Raw genomic sequence first — 22,088 nt, forward strand, 5'->3', positions numbered from 1 at the left:
CAGGAGGGAGAGCCCCCATAGGGGAAGACTCCCTGACCTGGCCCATTGCCACCAAACTTCCCTGTCACGGCCACCACCCTGCTGCCCGCATGCCAGTCTTTGTCCTGTCTGCCCACTGGGAAGAAAGCCTGTGAGAGGCCCACAGCCGGAGTCCACACGCTCACCCTCTCCCCAGCCCTCTGTGATCATTTAATGGTTGGTTTCATTCAAATAACTCAAGGTAATGCAAGCCAAGCTGCCCACACGATGCTAATAGCGATATATAGATTCCCCTGCATTCCTGTGGGGAGCTCATGTAATCGAATAATGGGAGTGGAGAAGGGCAGGGCCGCTTACAGACCAACAGGATAACAGGGGAAGAGAAATAAACTGGGGGCGGGGGCGGGGCAAGTAAGAAACCCGCCCCTGGTGGAGGTGTCCGTAGGGATGGGGGGCGGGGGCAATGGATGGGGTGAGACTCCACTCGCCCTAGAACCCACCCCGCTGTGCTGTCCAGGCCCTTGGCTGTTCGTCCCAAAGGGCCTGGTGAGGCACTGCTCGCCCAGGAAGCCTCCCCTCCCCAAATGGCTTGGACCTGCCAGGGCGGTGCCTGGGTCACCCTAAGTCTGCGCCAGGACAGATGTCCCAGGGTCTTCTTGCCACTGAGTCCCCTCGTGACTTCCTTGATCATAATTATAATCGCCTTCCCGAGCTATTTCCTAACAGAAACTTCAGGGTTCTCGAAGCGCTCGTCCTTCTGGGGTGTAGAGGAAGTAGGTTTGGGGTCCACACACAGAACGGTTGTAATCACTGACCTGTTTCGCTGGAATGCACGGTAGCCGAAGGTTCAGCCCCACCCCTGAATGCGTGGCAGACCCCTTGTCATCTGCCGGCGAGGCTGTGGAAGGGAGTCCAGCTCCAAAGGGGGACTGCAAACTAGACCCTTCCTAAACCTGGGATCTGTGGGGCTTGCACAGCTGTCTGACGGTTCCAGGGCTGACGCGTCTTAGGCCTTCCTCTCATCTGGCCCATCCAGAGATGCCCAGGAAGCTGAATTCATAACTCCCTGCTCTCTCCCAGCACAGTGCTGCGGACCTTGCTCTGGGTCATTCTGGCTCACCATCAGGTTCCCTGGACCCGACCCCCCTCGGAGAGGCCACGCTGGGCCTCCCAAGCCCCTCTCCAGACTTGTATTCTTGATGGCCACTTTGGGCAAGGAGTCTTTTAACTTCTGCCTCTTTGCAGAGGAAGAATTGGAGATGCCTGACCATGTGGGAGCCAGTTCTCCAGGCTGTGGATCATCTCGGCTACTGGGCTGATGATCAGCGTTCCTCTGAAGGCCGAGAGATGTACCAGCTTGTGAAACTGGCTGGGAGGGGGCACTCACTAAACCTAACCCCTCATCATCCAGAAGAGGACGCTGAGGACCAGCGAGAGGAAGTGACGTGCCCAAGGTCACACCGCCTGCCGAAGCTGGCCCCACGACCCACATCGCCTGATTCCCGATCCAATGGTCTTTCCAGTGTCCTCTCTACAGATCCCTAACCCAGCCACAGGATTCGGTCAACCCACGTGAGGCAACGCGGCCGTACAGCAACTAACTCAGAGCACGAACGCAGCAGCCTCTGCTCCTCGGATGAGAAGCTGACCTTACATGGAAATATTAAGAAAGTCAAACACGGTGTGTGTGGGTGGGGGGTGGGCATAACGTTTCATCATCATCTCTCTAAGCCCTGCCCAAACTCTCAGCATGCCAGTCGGGCGGCAGGAAAATGTTGTATTAATCAACGCAACTCCCTTTTGCCAGCCCAGAGAGAGGCTTCCGCTGGAGAGGGGAGGAAGAGGAGAGGAGAGGGCCTTCAACTCAGAAGAAGGGGACACAAGCCCTTAAGTACAAAAGCCTCGGGAGCACTCCTAGCAGCTTCTGGAAACAGAAGAGAAACAGGCCAGGGAAGAAGGGGGAAAACAAATGCTGGGTCACATGTGGCCCATTGCTCTTCTTCATCCCCGGTGCAGAAATGGTGTGAACAAGGCAGAACGAGTCCAACATCAAAGTGTCACAAGAGCCAGCAGAGAGGGGCGTGAGGGTCCAGACTCATGAAGAAAGAGCCACGCCGGGGACCCCGTGACTCCTCACGGAGCATGCAGCGCCTGTGACCCCCCCCCCCGGGGGGTGACATTCCCCAGGACTCTCCTCACCCCCTCCCCACCTGCTGCATATCTCCACGAGGGGCCTACAGCTGAGGGGAGTGCAAGACAGGCAGCCTGTACTGCCCCTGGGTTCTGACAGGCTCCCGCAGCAGAGCTGCTTCCCTCTAAATGTGAGGGCTGGCGGCTGGCATCCCAGCTCTCTGCTGAGCTCAGCTGGGATCTCTCTAGCGGGCTGGGAGGGCCAGCAGAAAGGCTCAGATAAGCCCCAAGGCCCATGGGTAGGGATGTCACCAACGCCCAGACCCAGTCAAGGGACATAGGTAACAAAGCCACGGGCTCAGGTTCTTTCCAGAGAGGGAGGTGGTATGAGACTTTAAAAAGGTTCTTCTGAAAGATATTTCCATAGGATATTTACATACGGTGCATATTTGCAACTTTCCCTCTCCCTTAATTTTTTTTTTTTTTTTTTGCACAAACTCTACTACGACGCTAAAACTTCCCATCTCCTTTTTTTGTCATCACCAGCAAGCGCCTCGCCTCCTGCCTGTCGCATGGGTTCGTTCATGTCTCCCTTGGCCCAGACAAGCCTGGACCCCGCCGGCCTTTTCTCCCCGCAACTCTGACCTTCCCTTCGTCACCAGCCTGCGTCCATGCTTTACTCTCACGATCTTTACCAAGGCCCAAGAGCCTTTGGTCCTGGCACACAAGGAGACTGGGGATGATGGGTCTTCCTTCCTCGGCCCAAGACAGAGCCTGTGGCAGAAGATGCCTCCCAAACACTGCTCTTTCGGAAATCTGGATGGTTAGCGATCCGTTAAGAGCTGACTCAGGTCAGACCCATGCAAGTTTGAACCCCAGCTTGTCTAGTTTCCAGCTGCTGCTCTGAGCCGTCCTTCGCTTCCTCAGCTACAGAACCCAGCAAACAGTAATATCTCTCTCACGTGGTTCACAGGAGGCTACTGGGAGGGTAAAATGAAGAAATGCATGTCGATCACGGATATTTAGCACAGTACCGGGAACACTGAACAAGTGCGATAATATTAGCTGTTATTGTCATGGATGACGGGGGACAGTGGTCCCTCCGTGGCAGGGTGAGCCATTTCCACTCATTCAGTCCTCGGCTGAGACGGCAAACAGCTGCTTCTCCGCCTTCTGGATAACAACCCTAAAGAGACTCGAGCACGGCTATTAAATCGTCATTTCTGTCCTGGGGCCAGCCTCTCTGACTCCCAAGCAACTGTGGACGGTGCTTTACTTGGGGAGAGGCGGGAGTGGCTGCCTCTTTCCTGTTGTGAGTCCTCCCCTCTCCCCAAGTGTCAAGCTGATGCCCTCACTCTCTCCCTTACCAGCTTTATCTCTCTCTCTCTTTTCTTTTACTTTCATTCTCATTTCATACATTCATTTGTTTACTGTCTGCTGCTCTTACTAAAACGCCAGCCTCAGAGAATGTGTCTATTTTTGCTCACGAAACACATCCTCAGCCCCCACACGCTGCCTGGCACACGGACACCCCCATTTTCGTTGAATAAATGATCAAATGAATAAATGCGTTTAACTTTTCCACCACCATCTTTCAAGGACCAACTGAAATGCCACCTCCTCCAAGAAGCCTTCCCTGAATCCTTCCTCCTCCACCTCCCCCTCACACGTTCTTGCCCTCTACTCATACCTTGTTGAACACAGAAACGTAGCGATGTGTGCACAGGGCACCTCTGTTACCAGCCTCAGAGGCTCCTTGGGAAGCAGGGGGCTCTAAAGGACTCAGAAACACTTGGTCTGAATCCAGGAATGCACTTACCGCCACAGCGTGGGAGCTCAGGGACGTTCCCTACACCCTCACCCTCCATGTCTCAGTCTTCTCACATGTAAAATGGGAAACCAACACCCACCTCACAGGATTTAGTTCTCATCCCCTTTCTCTCTTACTAGAGAGACACATGTCAACTCGATTTTTGTCTTGCTCACAGGGACAGCTCACTGCACGTTTGCTGAAGTACTGAACCATAACTCTCCCCGCTGCTTATCCAGGGCCCAAGTGGCATCTCCGAGAGGGAGAGGGCCAGAGGAAGCTCCCAGGAAAGCCGGGCTGTGCCTGACATTTCTCTCTAAGGAGAAGGAGGGCGGGAGTGGGACCAACAGCATTTTAGACCTATGAAGTCTGGTACTGTAAAGACCAGGACGGTGCCACCCACAAAGGCTGTACCACTCTGAGTCAGCATCACCCGTGACCAGGCGCAGATGGTTGTTGGTGTGGGGACCATTTAGGCTCCATCTCCTATCCACATGCCAATGCAAGGATCCCGTTATTATTATTTTTTAGCAAAACCCACAGGCAAATTTCAATTTCCTGGGTCAGCGCTCTTTATTTAATTATCGCTGTAGGAGACTAAAAAGAAAACCTTGTTTTCCTAAAACAACAACACAACCTGACCTTTTAGCTCCAGCAGAAACACAGTGTGAATGAGAACTTCCCCAGGCCAACAAGGGAGGCTGAACGGAAGCCTCAGCAAAGCTGTTCCCGGGTGGCACCAACATTCCTAAAGGGGGGCAGGAAGTGCCCCCCCCTCCTTCCCTTCATGTTGTCTTTGGCAATCTCAGCTATTTTCCCTGCTTCAGCTAATGATTTTGAAAACTGCATTTTTAGCCCCCTTCTCCCTGCGAAGCTCCTTTGCACCTTTCCACCTGCCTGCCAGCCACCTCAAGGACACCAGGTAAACTGCAAACACGGCAGGTGCAAAGCCGGGTTCATCATCTCTGCCTTCCCCCTGACCTCCTGCCAAGCTGTTCCTCCTCGAATGTCTGCCAAGTCTCTATCTCTAATCAGCCGGTCTTACAATTCCAGAGTTACTTTGACTTCTCCTGGATGTCTTTCCACTGGAGTCCCTTCTCTCCTTTTCCACTGTGACTGTCCTAGGTCCCACCTTCTTTCCCTCTTCCCTGGATCAGTCTTCTGGCTGACTGTCCCATGTCTGAAGTCGTCCTTGTAACATTCATCCAGGAGACAGCTGCCAAATAAATCTTCCTCATCAATGCATCATTGCAACACCTTGAGCGGCTCCCGAACGCCTACCAAATAAATGCCTTAGCCTAATATTTTAGGCCCTCCCTGTCTCTAGCAAACCTTTCCATCCTGCTTCTCTCCAGCCATTATCCTCATACACCCTAAACACCAGCATATTTGTTAAGCTCCTCAAGCACCATGCCCTTTTGCAAAGTACTTACATTTCCCATTTCCACATATCAAAATCCTCCCCACTGCTGTCGGTCTAGCTGAAATGTCACCTTTTCCGTGAAGCCAATCATTCATTTATCGGCAAATATTTACTAAGCATTTATTCTGTGCCAAACACTTCCTGATTATTTCAGCACGTGCCCCGTTCTCTCTTGTATGCTCATAAACATATTCAAATCCCTCGCTACATTGTAAACTTCCTAGGGACAGGACCAAGGTCTAATTTATTTCTAGATTCCCCCCAAATACCAGGCGCTCAATCATCTTAGTTGAATTGAGTCGAGGTTTATGCTGTCCATGGTTCTGATATCGTGTCGTTTCATTCTCCTAGTTGGTTTCTTTTTCTGCTTAACTATGTGTGACCAGGAAGAAGTAAAAATAAACTAATGATACTTCTCAGCAGCTATAAGCCTGTAATTATGGTTAACTCTCCGTTTTCCATGCCACTGGAAAGACAGTGGTGGAGAGAAGCATCAGAACATTATTTCCCTCTGTCCTTGGCAGGTGGTGTACAGTTTATAAGGAGCTGACTGGCCTTTTCAATTCTGTTTGGATGGTCAGGTTGTTACTTGGGATTACAGTCTCTCAGTAAACTAGCCGGGTCAGAGGGATGGAAGTGGAGATGGAAGACTGTGGGAGGAATGCAGTCCTTGATGAAATGTTTGCTCTCTACAACCTCACAGGCAAGACTGGACAATGAGGGCATCACAGGCACCTGGGCTGTGTCAGCCCAGCTCCAGGGCTCGGCCAGTTTCCCTCAGATGACTGCAAGGGTCGCGCTGTCCCAGCCCCCAACAGCCCACGAATAGGGGTCCAGAATAGGTTTTTACTTCAGGATGACGCTGAGGAAGTGCCACGGGGACCGAGGAAGGTTCTGGGATGGAGCAGGGCGGTGCTTCGAGTCTTGTGGGCATCAGGATGATACCTTGCTGTCCCACCAGAAACCGCTGATTACAAATCCAAGGAAATGAGGTTTGCAATTTTGCACCGATAGCCAGATAGTGAAGGGGGAACGTTCCCTTCTTCCCCTTCTGAAGCAAACAGATATCACATGTGGTGATTCGGCAGCTGCATTAGTTGGGAGAAATCGATGCACATTTCACATGTCAGGGAGCTGAATCCCAGAGAATGGAGCCAGCCTCCCAGAAAATGGCTTCTTTATGTAGCTCCATCCATTTATTGTTGGATTGGACTTTCTGTATATTAAATTCCAGCTGTTCTGCCGCTCATGGGTATTATGATGCGTTGGCTCGGTGGGACATAATGAAGATGATGGGATTTTACAGCATCGCATTACAAAGGAGGCGTCCCCAGCCTCATCCATCTCTCCATCAACTAGCTTGTGTGCGAGGTGGCACTTATATTAAAACGATTTTTCTGATTCAGTTTAATGACATTCATTCGAGTCCTGACACCGGGAATATGATTACACGAGCTAGATGCAATCTCCCTCCATCCAGTCACGGGCAGCCAAGGCTGAGTGACCTTCCCTCCTCCACCCACCTGCCCGCCCACCATCATTTGCATTGAGCTGGGTGGAGGCAGGTGGGGGCTGGGGAAAAGAGGCCTATCCACGTTCTGGCCTCAGACAAGCAGGCTGGACAGAGGCAGGCGCAACGGACCCCATGTGGAGGCCAGGCGAAGGGAGCCTTTTGGTGGAGAACTTTGGGGCTCAAAGGCCTGGTGGTGGCCTCTTCCTCCTTGTCACGAACGAACCCCCGTTAGAAGTCGGTCTGAGGTCACGAGTGCACAGTCCTTCCAAAAGAGACGTTGGGGGCCTGGTTTCTACTTCCCAGAAAAGAAAAACTGACGTGAAGAACACCAGAAGATGACACTTAGGAGAGGAGCAGAGCACCAGGCTCCTGGAAGTGGCTGGTTGTGTTCAGTCACCTGCCTGAATTCAGGGGGTGTGGGACTTGCAGGAAAGTCTCTGCTCCTCCCCTGCCTGGGACAGGCTCCCAGCCATGATGACACACGGCCCAAGAGCCTTGCATGACCTGGGACAAGAGCTCCCTCCGGGGCAAAGCAAAAACACAGAGGAGAGAGGGAGGACCAGGCTGCCTTGTATTTATACTATTTTCAGGCAGAATAATTGCTGCTTCTTCAGAAGAACCATGTTTGTGCTTATGGATGTGTTTAAAGAGGGAAACCCAAACAAAACCAAACAGACTGAGAGAGAGAGAGAGACCGAGATGGATTTTGAAGATTCCGGTGAAACGGGCGCCAGCCTGGAAACCCCTTTCCAGCAATTGCAGCAATGTGAATTGCTGGATCGGAAGACCATTCTAACGTGATGCCCCTGGTGTGAAGTACCCGGAAAGCGCGTGTCCCAACCGTGTGCATGCTTCTCTCCCTCCTCTGCTGCCCTGAAACCCTCCGCCAGCCCCTCTGCTTAAGCACCTACCACAGCCACCGACTCAGCCAGTGGCCTCTCTGTTTCAGTTTCTGAGCCAAGACTGCCCCCAGGGTGGCGTCCAGCCCTCGGCAGGTGCTCAGTTAATGCTGCCTGGCTTGAAAGGAAACCTCGATCCAGGCATAGGTGCAGCCCAGCCCTGCTCGCAGACATCCGTCCATGATCCAACTCTGCTCTTGGGCTGGGCGTCCAGGCGGGCTCTCAGCTGCCCTGGGCCCTGGAGCCCTCTGGCAGTGCACTGACGCCTCTCGTAAATGCTTCTCCCAGGAGTGGAGAAGGTCTTTAGGGCTGTGTCTTCTGGGCCAGTCCCTTGCTGCGGGAGCTGGGGACGCTTTTCGCTGGCATGGTGGGGACAGGACCAGCATGGGCTTCTCGTCGCCTGTACCTTCACATATATGCAGACTCTGTCACCTCCCCCACTGCCACTGCTACCATCCTCGGTCCCAGCCGCCAGCATCTCTTGCCTAGGTGATTGTGGTAGCTTCTCCCTACAATGTATTCACCGCCCAGCACCCGAGTGATCGTTTTAGAGCATAGGTCAGGTCTACTCAGAACACCCTGGTGGCTTCCCGTTCCCAGCAGTTTAGGAAACGGCCAAGGGCCAAGTGCTGGTGGTGATCGCGAGGCCCAGCACAGCTGCGTTCCCCGTTCCTGCCCCTGCTCCACCAGTAGAACCTTCTTGCTATTCCAAGAATAGCACAACAAGGATCCGGCTCGATGGCCTTTGCATTCAGTGCTCTCCAAGCCACCCACGTCCCTTCAGGTCTCTGCTCAAACGTCGCCTTAGCCAAGAGGCCATCTTGACCTCGAATAAAAGCAACTCCCCTTTGCTCCGCCACCTTCCACACTCACAAACTCCCCTTTAGCACATCAGGCTTTATTTTTCTCTATGGCACGAACTGCTGTCTCGTGGAATGTATTTATTTATCCATTTACTGTCTGGGCTCCTCCATGAGATCAGAGACTATCTTTTTTTTCGCTGCTGCTCTTTTCCCAGTGCCTAGCAGCTATTCAATAAACATCTGTTGAGTAAATAATTGAATGGAGGGAAACTTCATGGGTAAGGGTCTTACGTACGGTTCCCTTTCTGTTCCTCCTTGGCCCCCAAGTCTACAGCGGGGAACACGGCCAAGTAGCCCAAAATAGTGAGGGACAAGGGTTTAAACTTCCCTTGCAAGAATGCCCCAACCCTGCTACGGCTGCCCTCAGCACGAGAGAATGTCCTGCCTGGCCTTCTCTTCTCTGCCCTGCTAACACAGAGACCCTGCTTGGCTCACATCGGAATCGCACTTTCATCGGCTCCTACACTGGCCAGGAAATGGTTAGCAAATGATAAAATTGAAGATGGGTAATCTGGGGTAAGTTTGGTTGCACAGGTATTTACTGAGGCCCACTACACACCAGGCCCGAGCGGATCACACAGTGACCTTCGGCATAAAGTTCTACCCTTGAGGAGCTCACATCCTGGGGGAAAGACACATCAAGTTAATAAAATGTGGTCACGGACAAGACAGACGTCCTCAAGGGCAGCGGGGGGAGGCAAGGGGAGGGGCCCTGAGCTCCTGGAGGGCGGGGAAGGCCTCCCGGAGGAGATGGGGCAGGGCTGAGTTCTGAAGGATGATAGGAGTTAGCAAGACATGGAGCAGAGTGTGAGGTAGTCTCTGGAGTGGCAGGAGGCGTGAGCAAAGGACTTTCTTCTGACCCACGGTCTATTGACTGCTCTTTCCGCCCTTTCTTGTTGGGGTCCAAAGGAAACGAGTCTCGTTCAATTCATTTCGTCTGTACCTTACACTGGGCTGACGTGCAGTCGTAGGGCCTGTATATTCTCAGACCTACTGTGCTGCCCTGGTGCACAGTAGGTACTTACATGTTGAGAGAATGAGTGATTCCTTGTTGGGACGCAGGTCTGTACCCTCCCTTGGGAATTTTAGCACCAGAGAACTTAAGACATGTCAAACCAAGAAAAGACCTTGAGGTCGTTAATTCCTGGTAAGTGCACTATGGCCAGATCCCGCTGGGCAGGGACCCACCACCATCCGGGTGGGCACTGCTGGCCAGCGTCCTGGGCCAAGGCCCTTGGGAGTTGGAAGGGGGGTTGGTGGGTCCCAAAGGCAGTGGATGAAGATGCAGCCAGCATTTCAGGAACTGAAGGGTAAACAAAAACAGGTCTGGGACTGGCTCCACCTCTGGGGAAGACTGGTCAAGCACCCCACTCGGTGCTGAGCCTGTATCGATCTCCCTGACTCTGCTCCCTGTCTCCCCACACCTCAGGCAGGCAGGCCCCTTCCAGGATTATGTTTTAAAGGGAAATGTAAATGGCCCGGAGGCTGCTTCGTGCTCAGAAGAAGTAAAAATCAATTCTGTTTTCGTTAAAGTGATTTTTGGACACTGTCAAAGCACTCTCATCTCAGGGCATGGGGTGACAAATAGGCTGCCATTGTCAATCATATAACCAAGCCAACTGGGCAGTAGCGGGCCAACCGGACACAGCAGGAGCGACGCTGCCCTGTGTCCTTCCCAAGCCCAATGTCCCCTCCCGAAAATATCCAAGAGGGCCTCATCCCATCCAGGCCTGGAGCTGGCCCTCGGCGGCCCTCTAGGTACCGCCCTCTTCCCCGCCCCAAAGCTTCACCCACTGATGGGCTCAGGCACCAGGTCAATTATGATACTAAGCACAGTCAAAGCGAAGAAGGAAAATCTGCTTTGAAAAAGCCTCTGACATATAATACATTCCTGAACTAAATTCCCCAAATAAGATGTTAGTCTTATTTAATATTGGGAGTTCTGTGTTATCCCTTCTTTCTGTTAACTGAGATAATTGAGGATTTATTTTATTTATAGCATCAATTATGAGCAGAGAAATTAATCCTTTAGTGGGGCATTTGGGAGCCCAACTGTCAAGGGGGCATGAGGGAAACGTGGGTTGAGCACAGGCATCTCCCCCCCAGCACAGAAAAGCAAGCCCTCCCTCCAGTCCTGGGGGCGGCTGGGCTGTTACTGTTCTGTGTGCTGAAGGTATTTTGAAATATTAAATACACGGGCCTAATTGGCTCCCCCTCCCCAAGGACACCTGAGGAATTCATCAGCGAGTCCTGGGAAGGCAGGCAGAATGGCAACTGGGTCAGAAGAGCTACCTTCTTCACTGGGCACATGGCCCTTGGCTTGTCGGTCAGCCCTGCTCGGCAGAGGAGCTGAAGACCGTCTCTCCAGACTGGAAATGGAGCTCGGCGAAGGATTAGGGTGGGGCGGGACTGGAGACAGGAAGAACTAAGTGTCTGCTGGGAGCTGTTGGAAGCAACCAGACAGCACTGGGAACATGGCAGAATATTGGCCCTCGGTATTCCACGGCCGCTCGGGGCTCAAATGCCAGTGAAAAGTAAGAAAAAGACAGCCTTTCTGGAATGGTTAACAAGCCTATAAACTAGCCAGTGAACGTGTTCAGGACAGAAACCAGCCAAGGGAGAGGAAAAGGTTTCCAGGGCTGACTTGGTATGACCTCCGAAAAGGACAAGAAGACCTGGTGAGGGCTGCCCTCCTCTCCCAGGGAGCCAGGGCTGGGGCAGAGCACAAATCTTGGGTCCACCCTAGAGAGAGGACGGGAAGGTCTGGAAGGGACTGAGAACACTACCAGACTAAGCGAGGGGAAAAGGCGCCCCGCTCACCTTGACCTATCCATGGAAAAGCATTTTGCCAATCACCAGCTATGTATAGCCAAGCGATGAGCCTGGTGATGGTTCCAACTGGCAACTCAGGTCAAAGTCAAAGCAGCTCAATTGGGCATTGGAAGACACCGGCCAGGGCGGAGGGGAAGAAAAAGCCTGCTTTCCCTTACTTAGGAGGTTACGGGAGACACGACTAAAGGCTGAAGCCTTTTGTGCACACTAGTTTCTCCTCCCTGAGGCCAGACATTTTGATGCATCGGGGAAGGAACGGTGAGAGGCCCACTGTTGGGGGAACCACGCTCCTCCCGTGTAGGCACCCTTCCCTTCCTCCTTGCCTTCACTTTCTGGCGGAGTCCCCTTGCTCTCACCTAAGAAAGTAAATGTGAAGCCAAGATCGTCCATATCCTGCTGCTGGACTTTCCCCTGGATCTACAAAGTGACTGCCAAAGGAAATCCATGGTCTCCCCAGTAATAACAAAACACTGAACTTGCCAGAAGGAAATGTTTTATTTATAAATTCCCCGTGTGCCTAGAACGGTGCCTGCCATGTGCTACTCGTGGCACAGATGCTTTCTTGAATAGCGATGTGACTCGAATAGACTCTGATACCCTGAGGTCCTAATAAAAAGCCGTACCTCCGAAGTTCTGATTCCCACCTGTGGGCCCTGATGGCATGGGAACAAGTGGAGTGGTGAGTGAAAAGGGAAAGGACACTGGACTGAGACCGCCAGACTGGTATTTGAAAACCAGTTCTGCCCCTTACCCGCTATGTGACTACAGAAATTTACTTAAACCTTTCTGAGCCTCTGCATCTTCCAAGTTGTATAGAGTCTGTCCTACCTTGCAGGCCTGTTGTGACGACTCAAACAGATAATAGATGCCAAGTGCTCAGCACACTGCTGGCGTATAATAGACACACATGTGCTGCTCTATTACTAATAAAAGGTTGGGCAGGTGGCCACTGACGTCCTCTGAAACAATCCCATTTTAAGTCTGACCCCCGTGCATCTCCCCATGGCATTCTGAGGCATCACTCTGTGTCCTGCGTCCCCTCAGGGGGTACTTGAAGATGCTGGACAGTCAGGGCCACATCAGAATCGTGGCCATGGAGGTCCTGGCCAGGAGTAGGCCCCCTTCAGGAAAGGCCAGGGTCAGCCTAGAGGGGGCAAATGGGCCTCCTTTTCCTGACGTGGTGGCCAGCTCACTGTGCTCAAAAGCCCACATCTCCACCTGAGCCAAGAGAGACAAGGTCAAATGACCAGCCATTCTTAGCCACTCTGGGAGGAACTTATTTGAAGAAGTGTGTGTGTGTGTGTATCGGTGTGTGTTGGAGGAAGGGGCAGGATGGCCTCTGTCACACAGACAAGAAGTAAAGGGAATGCCCTCATCAAATGTGGCCTTCACAAATGGACAATGACACCGTTTGCTCTCCCCCTTGCTCCCTCCTATGTGTCAGAATGACACATGTAATCATTTTATAAGGTCCCGTCACTTGCTCAGTCATTCCCAATAAGCACACGAAACACTACGGCAAAACCAAGACCAGCGCCACAGGGTTTCAGCCAGGAAAAAATCGAATCACCAGGACGCCACCAACTGAATTGTCAAAGACCAAATAAAAAGCTTCATGAATTCTCCATCAGCAATATAACGCTTCCTGGGCTAAGCAAATATAGACCCAGCATATGAATTGTGAAGGGGGTTTGCATTACCTTCAGTGACTTGCAACACGAAGCAGAAACCCTAAGAAATACATGTCTCCTTAAAGCTGCCCTCATTGGCTTGAATCCATTGGGGGGAAGAGTATACTCTCCTTCCTGAGCCCCCTTCCTCTGACGGAAAGTTCATACCCCAGCACCATAAACACATTTCTGTGACCTCAGCTGGAGAGGCAACTTCTGAGAGATGGAAGGGACAGCGTGACCTCCCGTTGGCAATATTGTTACGTCTGTATCTGGCCACATGACTCATTCAGACCATCTTGCGATCGCCCAGGTAGGCTGGGTCATTCAATCACAGTCGGGCTGAGAAAGTAAGACGACTCCTCCTTCAGTGAGAAAAACAACGGGGGTGCCCTGCTTTTCAGAAAACCCAAGTTCAAAGTCACTTACAGAAAGTCTGCTCGGGGCTACTGAACCCTTGAGCATCTGTGACAGCGGAAAGGAAAAGGAAGGCGAAACAGAAAACAGCTTACACATACACTACAAAGAAGAAATACAGGAAGGATCCAGAAAGAGGGTTCTCGGTGTCTTCTGTTAACGGAAACCTGTACCCTCCTTACGGCACTCCCCAAACTTGTCACAGTTTGGTTCCTCCCCACCGTTGCCCTGTTCTTCTCCCCATGGCAGCCCTTATACGCACAGATGCACGGAAAAAGGCAGCACTGACCACTCCCCTCCGTGCCCCACATACACACAGGCACAGAATGTGTGGCGGAATAAAGAAATGGTGGCTTTTTCCATGTTTTATAAAACACATGCCCCACTCCCAAAAGAAAGCTCAGTGGAAAGCAAGCCACTGCCTCCCAAACAAATCACTCACGTGCCTCCGTCTTCTGATGCGCCCACCACTTGGATACGCCACTCTAGCCTCCTGTGCCCCATCCTCTTCCTACCCAGAGCCTCGCGGTCCCATCCCACCCCCAACCCCCACCCCCGCCCTGCGCCAGGCCACCAGCACCCGCTTACCCCAGGGTGGTCATGGTGACAATGGTGTACCAAAAGGAGGCCGGGATGCTCGTGAACTTGCTGGCAGAGGAGCCCTTCTCGGCGTAAAACATCACAGTGGCAAAGATGATGATGGCCATGGTGAGGGAGAAGAGGAGGAAGCCGAGTTCCGAGGCACAGCTCTTCAGCGTGTAGCCCAGGATCCGCAGGCCCTGCGAGTGTCGCGAGAACTTGAAGATGCGGAAGACGCGGAAGACCCGGAGCGTGACGAAGGCGCCCGACACGTCCTCGTTGTCGGTCATGACCAGGCCGATGTAGTAGGGCATGATGGCCACCACATCGATAATGCTCATCACGCTGCGGATGAAGCGGTAGCGGCTGGGCGCGGCGAAGAGCCGGAGGAGGTACTCCACGGTGAAGATCATGACGCAGGCGGTGTCCAGGCAGAAGAAGGCCACGGAGTAGCGCTCGCCGCACGGCAGCTCCTTGCTCCCGGGCACCGTGCCGCACGGCACCGTCTCCACCACGTTGGTGATGACCGACACGGCGATGAAGAAGCCCGTCACGTAGTAGAAGACCAAGGCCAGCGTGCTGGTGTGCGGGTTCTCGAAGGCGCGCCACATGGTCTGGCGGAAGCTGAGCGACGGCATGGACTCCTGGTTGTTCTCCGAGTCGTTGTCGTCCATGAGCCGCTCGGCGTTCTCGCGCTTGCGGTCCTTGTACTCCTCGTAGCAGCAGTCCCCGATGATCTCGGGCAGGATGCCGTAGAAGGCCAGCTCGTCGTCGTAGGCCGAGATGCACTCGTAGCGCGGGTAGTGCAGCTTGCCGGTGCGGTAGAAGTTCAGCACGCAGCGGAACACTTCGGGGTCCCGGTCGAAGAAGTACTCCTTGGTGTCCTCGTTGAAGAAGAACTCTTTCTCCGTGCTGCCCAGCAGCGTGTCCGGGTAGCGCTCCAGCGTGGTCCGCCAGGTCTGGAACCTCCGCCCGCTCACGTTGAGCACGATCAGCTCATCCTGCCGCTTGCTCTTGTCCGCCGGGGCAAGCGGCATGGGGCAGTTGGCCACTGGCATCCACCCGATGGCCGCAGCCCGCGCAAAAGGCAGCCAGGCTGCCACTCCCGCCGCCATGGTGACTCCAGCTCTCGGGCCGGCCACTGTGCAGACCCTGTGCACACCAGCTTGGAGTTAGTTCAGCGACCCCTGGAGACAGGAGGACAGAACAGAGAACCGGGTGAGTCCATGATTGACTCCCAGGTGGGAAATGGGACACGGGGAAGGGTCCTCGGGGAGGGAAACAGCCAAAGTCTTGAACAGGCAAAGGAATTAAACTGAAATCACCACCCACGAAAGAGGCCTTGGTTCTTTTCCGTCCTCCCCTGGCAGGGAGGGCGCGTGTGTGGCATGGGGCAGTGCAGCTGTGTGGGATCACCAGATGTTGTCGACTGCCTGCCACATTGTCAGTTCCAAGAGTTCAGGAGCATGTGGAGGGAAAGCCTCTTTAGCAGGAAGATCTGGGAAGACACGGGACATAATGAGCTCTGAAAGGTTATGGCGTTATTACGAATTTAAATTGGGAGAGGGTAAATGAGTTGTCATTAAACGAATTTCAAAGTGGGATAAACATGCTAATTTTTATTTCGCTCTTCACCCACCAGGGTAATCAGGAAAGGGGTGTGGATGAAGGAGATCAGGTAAACACATGCTTTCTACTCCTCACTGGGGAAGAGGAGGCTGGGGCAGGCCCAGCGCTGGAAAATTCTCTGAGATGGCAGGTGACTACAGTAGGCTAGTGTGTGGTGGAGCTCTGTCCCCAAGTCCTATGGAGAAGGCTGTCCCTGGTGGAGTGCTACTCTCTGGGACATCTAGCAACCTAGTGTTCAGGGACCCTCAGAGCCATGATAGACGTGGGAGAGGCTATGAGGCTGGGCAGCGTCCCCTCCCCAGCCTGTCAAGGGACGTTTGGATTCTTGGTACACCTGCCTTCCATGCATTGCCCCTCTCCCTCCCAGAGGAAGCTGACCCACGCTTTCTGCCATCTCCAGATTCCTCGCCTCCCGTCTCCATCTGCCCACCATCCTTAGCTCCCTCGGCTTATATAATAATACTCTCTCTTATGCCAGCCTTTTTCACCTGGCCCCATGCCACCCTCAGAGGTTCCTTCGTGCTGGGCTACCTCGTCCCTTCACCCACTGCTCTCCGAAGCACACTGTGTACACGCCTCCCATCACCTGTGTGGATGGAGGGAACAGAGGCACAGAGAATTATATTTGGCTTTGGGAAACAGATTTACCTTCCCAGATCTGACTTTTTAAAGACGATAGTGAGATGACTCTGCAATCCCCAAATGTACACCATCTGTGGGAAGACATGTGGTGACACAGAAACACACGTCACAGCCATGGGAAATCGGTAGGGGTTGACACTCGTGTTCACTAATCCTAAACGGATCGCACAGCACCAATCCGGACTCAGAACTATTTGGACCCTCTGGAATGCAGTTGGTTCAACTCTGTGTTTAAAGAAATGAAGCAGGGGTGAGTCTCGTAATGGGATTTGAGCTTTCTCTCTCTCCGTCACCCTGCTTCCTTCTCCTGACTCCCAGCTTTTCTAGGCTTTTGAGATCTGAACGGCCACTAGACTTTCCCACTGGACGCCTCTGAAACAGGACAGGTTTAACCCAGATCTCCCTCCTTGCAAAAAGCTGCTCTTTACCTTTTGCTGTCAGCATCGCTGACCCAAGGCCTGTCACCTTGGTCACTTTCCTCGTTGCTGCACCCGGAGTTGCCAAATAACCGACAACGGCTCTTACTGTTCTCATTAAGGCTCCAGTTGCCTCGGGCCCCCTTCCCACTGGCTTGCTTATCTCTCATCCCAGCACCCCTAAACTGTTCTGTTTCTCCTGTTCCCCAGGAATCCATTCTGCTCAGTCAACGCCCTAAGCAAGGTTCTGATGGTGTTTTACAAAATCACGGCACACAAAATCAAGTCCAAACTCTTTGACCCGGTATTCCAGCATTTCCACAATGGGATCCTGGCTTAGGTTACAGACACTTCCTATGTCTTATTAATAATCATGGCCAATAATAACTGAGCAGTTCCTCTATGCCGGGCACTCCTGTGGGTCACCCATCCTTACAGCAACCCTCGGAGGAAGAGTCTGAAGTTCAGTAGCCTGCCAGCCAGAAAGGGCAGAACGGGGATCCCACAAGGGGCCAACTGAGCCCACCCCACAGGCCATGAAGCCCACGCCACTTCTCAAGGGCTCCCTGTAGGAGAAGAATAACAGCTGACGTTTACTGAGGGCCGCCTGCGTGCCAGGCACAGTGTCACATACTTGCATGGACCATCTCAACGGACCCCACCAACAATCCCAGGGGGCAGACACCATTGTCGCCCCCCTTCTGCAGATGAGGAAGACGAAGCAGGAGGAGTTGTGCTAAAGGACGTGATAAGTAAGCAGAGATTTAAACCCTGGCAGTCTCAACGTGGAGTTCAAGGGTACAGCCAGGCCACTGCCCTGCTCTCCCCATCCCACACTAAGCTCCTCAAGGGGAAAAGGCCATGACACCTCCATTTGTGCATGACAACCGAAGAGGTGGCACAGTGCACTGCAGCCGTAAGTGCTCAGACTGCGACCCTGATTTTACAGTTGCCATCTACATTCCATCCATTTTACTCCATGCCTTGCTACTATATTTCAGAGGTTTCCAAGGGTGGGCATTCTCTCTTGAAACAGTAAACTCTGAAGACAGATCTGGGTCCAAAGAATCCAGTTTAAGTGCCTCTGACTCACTATGCCTTCCGTCGAGTTTTCCCAAGGAGAAGATCTCTGCCTCAGTTTCCCCATCTGCATGCTAAGGAGAATATCCACATTTCTCTATTCCCTCAATATAGGGATATTGATTCAGGTGCCACAGAAGACAAGAATGACAATGACATTCCTTCTAAATGTCATCACTGAGAGAACAGAAAAACAGCACAGGCCTGATGAGCTCTTGATTACGGGAACTGAGGAGAGAATGGGAGTTCATACATCCACGGCAGTGGGTAATCCATGTGCCACTGACAGAGGATTTGGGAACACGTCCTGTGCATCTTGTCTTTCTTCAAGACATTTACCCTTATGACTCCCTGTACTTCCCTGGGTTACTCGGAGAATTTGTAGTCTCTCAGCACACACTGAGCTAGGTTTTCTAAGGAGCAAGGGAAGTTTGGGAAGCAGGCCCTCGATTTATGCCTTGGTCACAGATAATTCCAATTTGGATTTAGTTAACACTGGGCACTGACAATGTTAACTAACATTGACTTATCCCACAAACATTTGATTTATCGCAGCAGACATTTGGTTTTTCCCATAAAAACCTATGACGTGGACGTGGAAGTTCCAGGTAAGGAGACCAAGACCCAGGAGTTGATGATTTTCTAACAGACCATTGATCAGCTCACTGCCAGATGACTTTCCAGATCCCGGAGGGCGCGCAGACTCCCCTCCCGCTCGTCCTGGGCAGCCAAGAGCACAGGGTCAGGAGGCCCTGCATTCCACTGTCAGATCCCTCCTGAACTTGGGAAAGCAAGGCACCGTCACGCTCGGGGCCTCAGAATCCCCATCTGTAAAATCAGAGAATTGGACAAGGAGCCCTTTGGCTTCAATAATCCTTGATTCTATGGATCCAGGACATCCAGGCTGTAGTTCCCTGAGACCTCATCATAACCGTCTCCCATGCAAAGCAGGAAGTAGAGCATCTGGGTTTGTTGCTGTGGGGACGCGGTTAGCCAGAGTCTCTTCCTAGCAAAAGCAGTTCTGGGAATGCCTGATGAGGCTGGTGGCCAGAACAGGGCATACAACCTGCATCACTCAGAACTCTAGGCAATCGGAGGCTGGGTTCATTCACTGAACGCCTGGCCGCCGCCCTGGAGGGCAACGGGGGCCAGGCCTCCAGACCCTGCGCCCTGGACCTCTCACACTTCACCTCCCTGTTTTATCCCGGAATGGAGCTCAGAGAAGCAGGACGTTGAGGGGGTTTGAGTGGCAAAGATTAAAAGACTGCTGAGCCAGGAGGTACCCGGTGACACCCTGCAGGGACCAGACATGCAGCTGTGCACCCTCAGAGGACAATGCCCTTCCCCTCCCGTTCTTCCAGTGCTGCTCCCCCGACTCCCAAGCCTCAGTGTCTGGTCCCTCTCCATCACCAGGCTGAGCCCCATCACCCAACCTCTCTCTACCCCACGCCAATCTCCTCTTCTCCACGGGCCATGAGTATTTTACAAACTGCTTTCAGATGAATCATTGAGAACTGGGAAGGAAAAACAACCCCTTTCTATCATAAAAGCATCTGGTCCCAAGGCCAAGCCTTTACCCCATACATTAATCCAGGACAATCTTCCCAAAGAAAGGCAGGCAAGAGCCAGGCCATCTGCAGAGGCTTAAGGCCCGTCCATCTAGTAAAAGATACCCCTACAGGAGCAATTACCCCACTGCTACTTTCTCTCTGTGTGTGTATATTAAGGGGCGGGGGGAATTGTCTGGGTTTAGAAGGGGAGGAAAAGTGTCCCACCAGATACCATGCCCAAGGCCACTCCAGCCATACCCTCCACACAACCCTGCAGGCATGACCCAGCTCAAGTAGGGCTTCTCGGTGGCTCTCAACAGGCTCCGACACCTCCTGGAGCCGACCTGGGTATGAATTTCTGCAACAGGCAAACAGTGCGGCCCCATTTCCAGCCAATGGCACTGCACATGCCTCAAATGCCAAGGTTTTACTAGGACGTGGACGCCTTACAAATGAAAAATCTGAAGCTATTTTTGTTTTTGGCAGAAGAGTTTGACAGTGGGAAAGATGGGGGTGGGGGGAGCTGGGGAAGAGACATTTAAAACAGGTGAGCGCTGAAATGACAAAGGCAAAACATCCTGGAAAAGGGAAACAGATTTTCCCCTGCTGTAAAAAACCCTGTTAAACAGCTTCTGTTTAGGAGGGAGAGGGACAAAAGTGGGCAAAGGGACTAGACAGCCTATCTGGGGATTGACACCTAACCAGAGGACAGGCTCAAGGCAGCAAAAATGTCACATCACCAAGGTCTACCCTTTAGTGACCTCGGCAGAGCATTGGGGGTGGAGCGTCTCTGGAAACTTTTACTTTCCACAATTTTACATCACATTGCTTAACTCAGAATGGGGCCAGTCTGGGGGAGGGGAGGGTCCTGACAATCCAGTGGCCTTTCTCCTGTGCCCAGAGGGTTTGGGTAAGCATGGATAAAACTGACAGGGTGCCAGGCTGGGGATCTTTGGGTACAGGCCTGGGACCCACACACACAGATCCTCTTCCACAGTGCCACTCCTAGGCTGGCCACCGCACTTTCCTGAACTCTTTTTCTCCAGCCTCCTCAATAGCAGAAGAGAACAAGCTAGCAATCTTTCTTCCTCTGGGGGTCCCTTGTGTACTTGCATTCTGTTGCATTCAAGTAGTGACAAGGAAAAATAAACACATCGATTCCTGACCCTGCGCCAACACGTCCACATGGGGAAATGTACACATGCTTCGCGTGGAATTCGTGTGTTCCCAGGGCCCCCTGCTACGGACAATGAACATCCAGGATCTTTTGAACTACCGGTAAATAAGGCATAAATTTAACATCAGGTACGTTGGTGCAAAATACCAACATGTAGTCTATAACAACCCTTGCTGGGTCTTATAAACAGATCGCTTTTGTGCCTAGGATCACAAGAAAGTTCAGATAGCCCCTCTGAAGAAACACAAGAGCCCTGTCTTTGCGGTAAGATTCCAGGTCCGGAACCTCAGCCTGTTGCTGACATGTCCCTGCTGCCCGGGATAAAAGCAGGACATCTTGGACTTGATTCAAATGTCAACGCTAAACAAGTACAGGAATTTAGTTGAATCCAGGTAACTTCGCTGCCCAGTCCCTTCGCGCCGCACCCCCAGTATAAACATCTCGCAAAGTGAGTCTTTTGAACCCCCTCCGCCCGGCCGCCTTGGCCTCCGCATTGCCCCTTAGAGCCCTTTCCCAGGGCTCGCAGGGTGGCAGCGGCGCCGGGCAGGACCCGACCGACGTGTGGCCCCCCAGCCACTGGTAGGCACATCGCAGCCTCGCCGGGCTGGAGAACTTTGCGAAGCGCCCCAAACTGCTCCCTGCTTCCCACCTCAGCCATCTCTCGCCTTCTCTTCTCACAAAGAGCGGGGGACCGAGCAAGCCGTCGCCACCTGCCGCCGGATTCCGGGGCGCTGCCTCTGGCACCCCCGAGGGAAGGCAGGCCAATGGAAAGAGGGCAGAGGTTCACACGCCCCCACCCCCCAAGCTCACAGCGCCCGCTGCCCGGCGGTGGTTCCGCAGCCGGCCGACGCCCCCGGGCCGGCTGTCGGCTCCCCCGCGGCGCCGGCCCCACCCCCAATCCTTCCGGCTCCCCAGCGCCCACCCACCCAGGCGCGGGAGTGGGAGGGTGCCGCGTGGGCAGCTGGAGCAACAGGCGTGGGAGCAGCGCTCCTCACACTTCCTGGCTCCAGAAGGCTCGGTCGCGTCCCTCTTACCTTCGGCGAAGCAAGCCCGGGCCCCGCGCCCCGCGCGCGCGAGGAAGCTGCTACCGGGAGCCGGGAGCCGGGGGCCGCGAAGGCGCCGAGCGCCCAGCAGCGCGGGGGAGAGCCCAGCAGCCACCTCCTCGCGGGCGAAGTCTAGCTCGCTCCCTCCCTCGCTCGGTTGGTTCGTGCGTCCGTCTGTCCGTGGGCCCCTCCCTCCCCCGCCGCCGCCGCCGCCGCCGCCGCTCCAGCCCCGGTTCGGCAGCGTGTCCCCTCCCCGCCTCGCCGCTCCGCTCGCGGGCTCGCGGGCTCGCGGCTTGCTCGCTCGCTCCCTGCCCCCGTCACTCCCAGCGCCGCGCGGAGCAGAGCCCGGCGGCCGCGGACTGCCTGGCGAGGTCCCTCTCCCGAAGGGGGAGGCAACGGGGGCGCGGCGCGGGCGGGGCGGAGAGGAGAGTCCGGG

General features: G+C 53.7%; 1 protein-coding gene across 5 annotated transcripts in view; it reads right to left on the bottom strand.

Moving 5' to 3' along the window:
- The window catches only part of KCND3 (potassium voltage-gated channel subfamily D member 3), a 196,701-nt gene extending 174,902 nt beyond the window's left edge, over positions 1-21,799 (bottom strand). For 2 of the 5 annotated variants that reach the window (XM_033093241.1, XM_033093238.1), the window contains exons 1-2: positions 21,644-21,796; positions 14,125-15,302 (exon numbers count right to left, since the gene is read on the bottom strand). In XM_033093241.1, the coding sequence (XP_032949132.1) occupies positions 14,125-15,230 (1,106 nt within the window). In that variant the 5' untranslated portion in view covers positions 15,231-15,302; positions 21,644-21,796. Of the gene's footprint in view, positions 1-14,124; positions 15,303-16,392; positions 16,414-21,258; positions 21,280-21,643 lie in introns of those variants that run through there. The other 3 variants (XM_033093239.1, XM_033093240.1, XM_033093242.1) reach the window with 3 other exon arrangements.
- Positions 21,800-22,088: the final 289 nt, after the last annotated feature.

This window comes from Rhinolophus ferrumequinum, chromosome 22, assembly GCF_004115265.2.
Source record: "Rhinolophus ferrumequinum isolate MPI-CBG mRhiFer1 chromosome 22, mRhiFer1_v1.p, whole genome shotgun sequence".
Lineage (NCBI taxonomy): Eukaryota > Metazoa > Chordata > Mammalia > Chiroptera > Rhinolophidae > Rhinolophus > Rhinolophus ferrumequinum.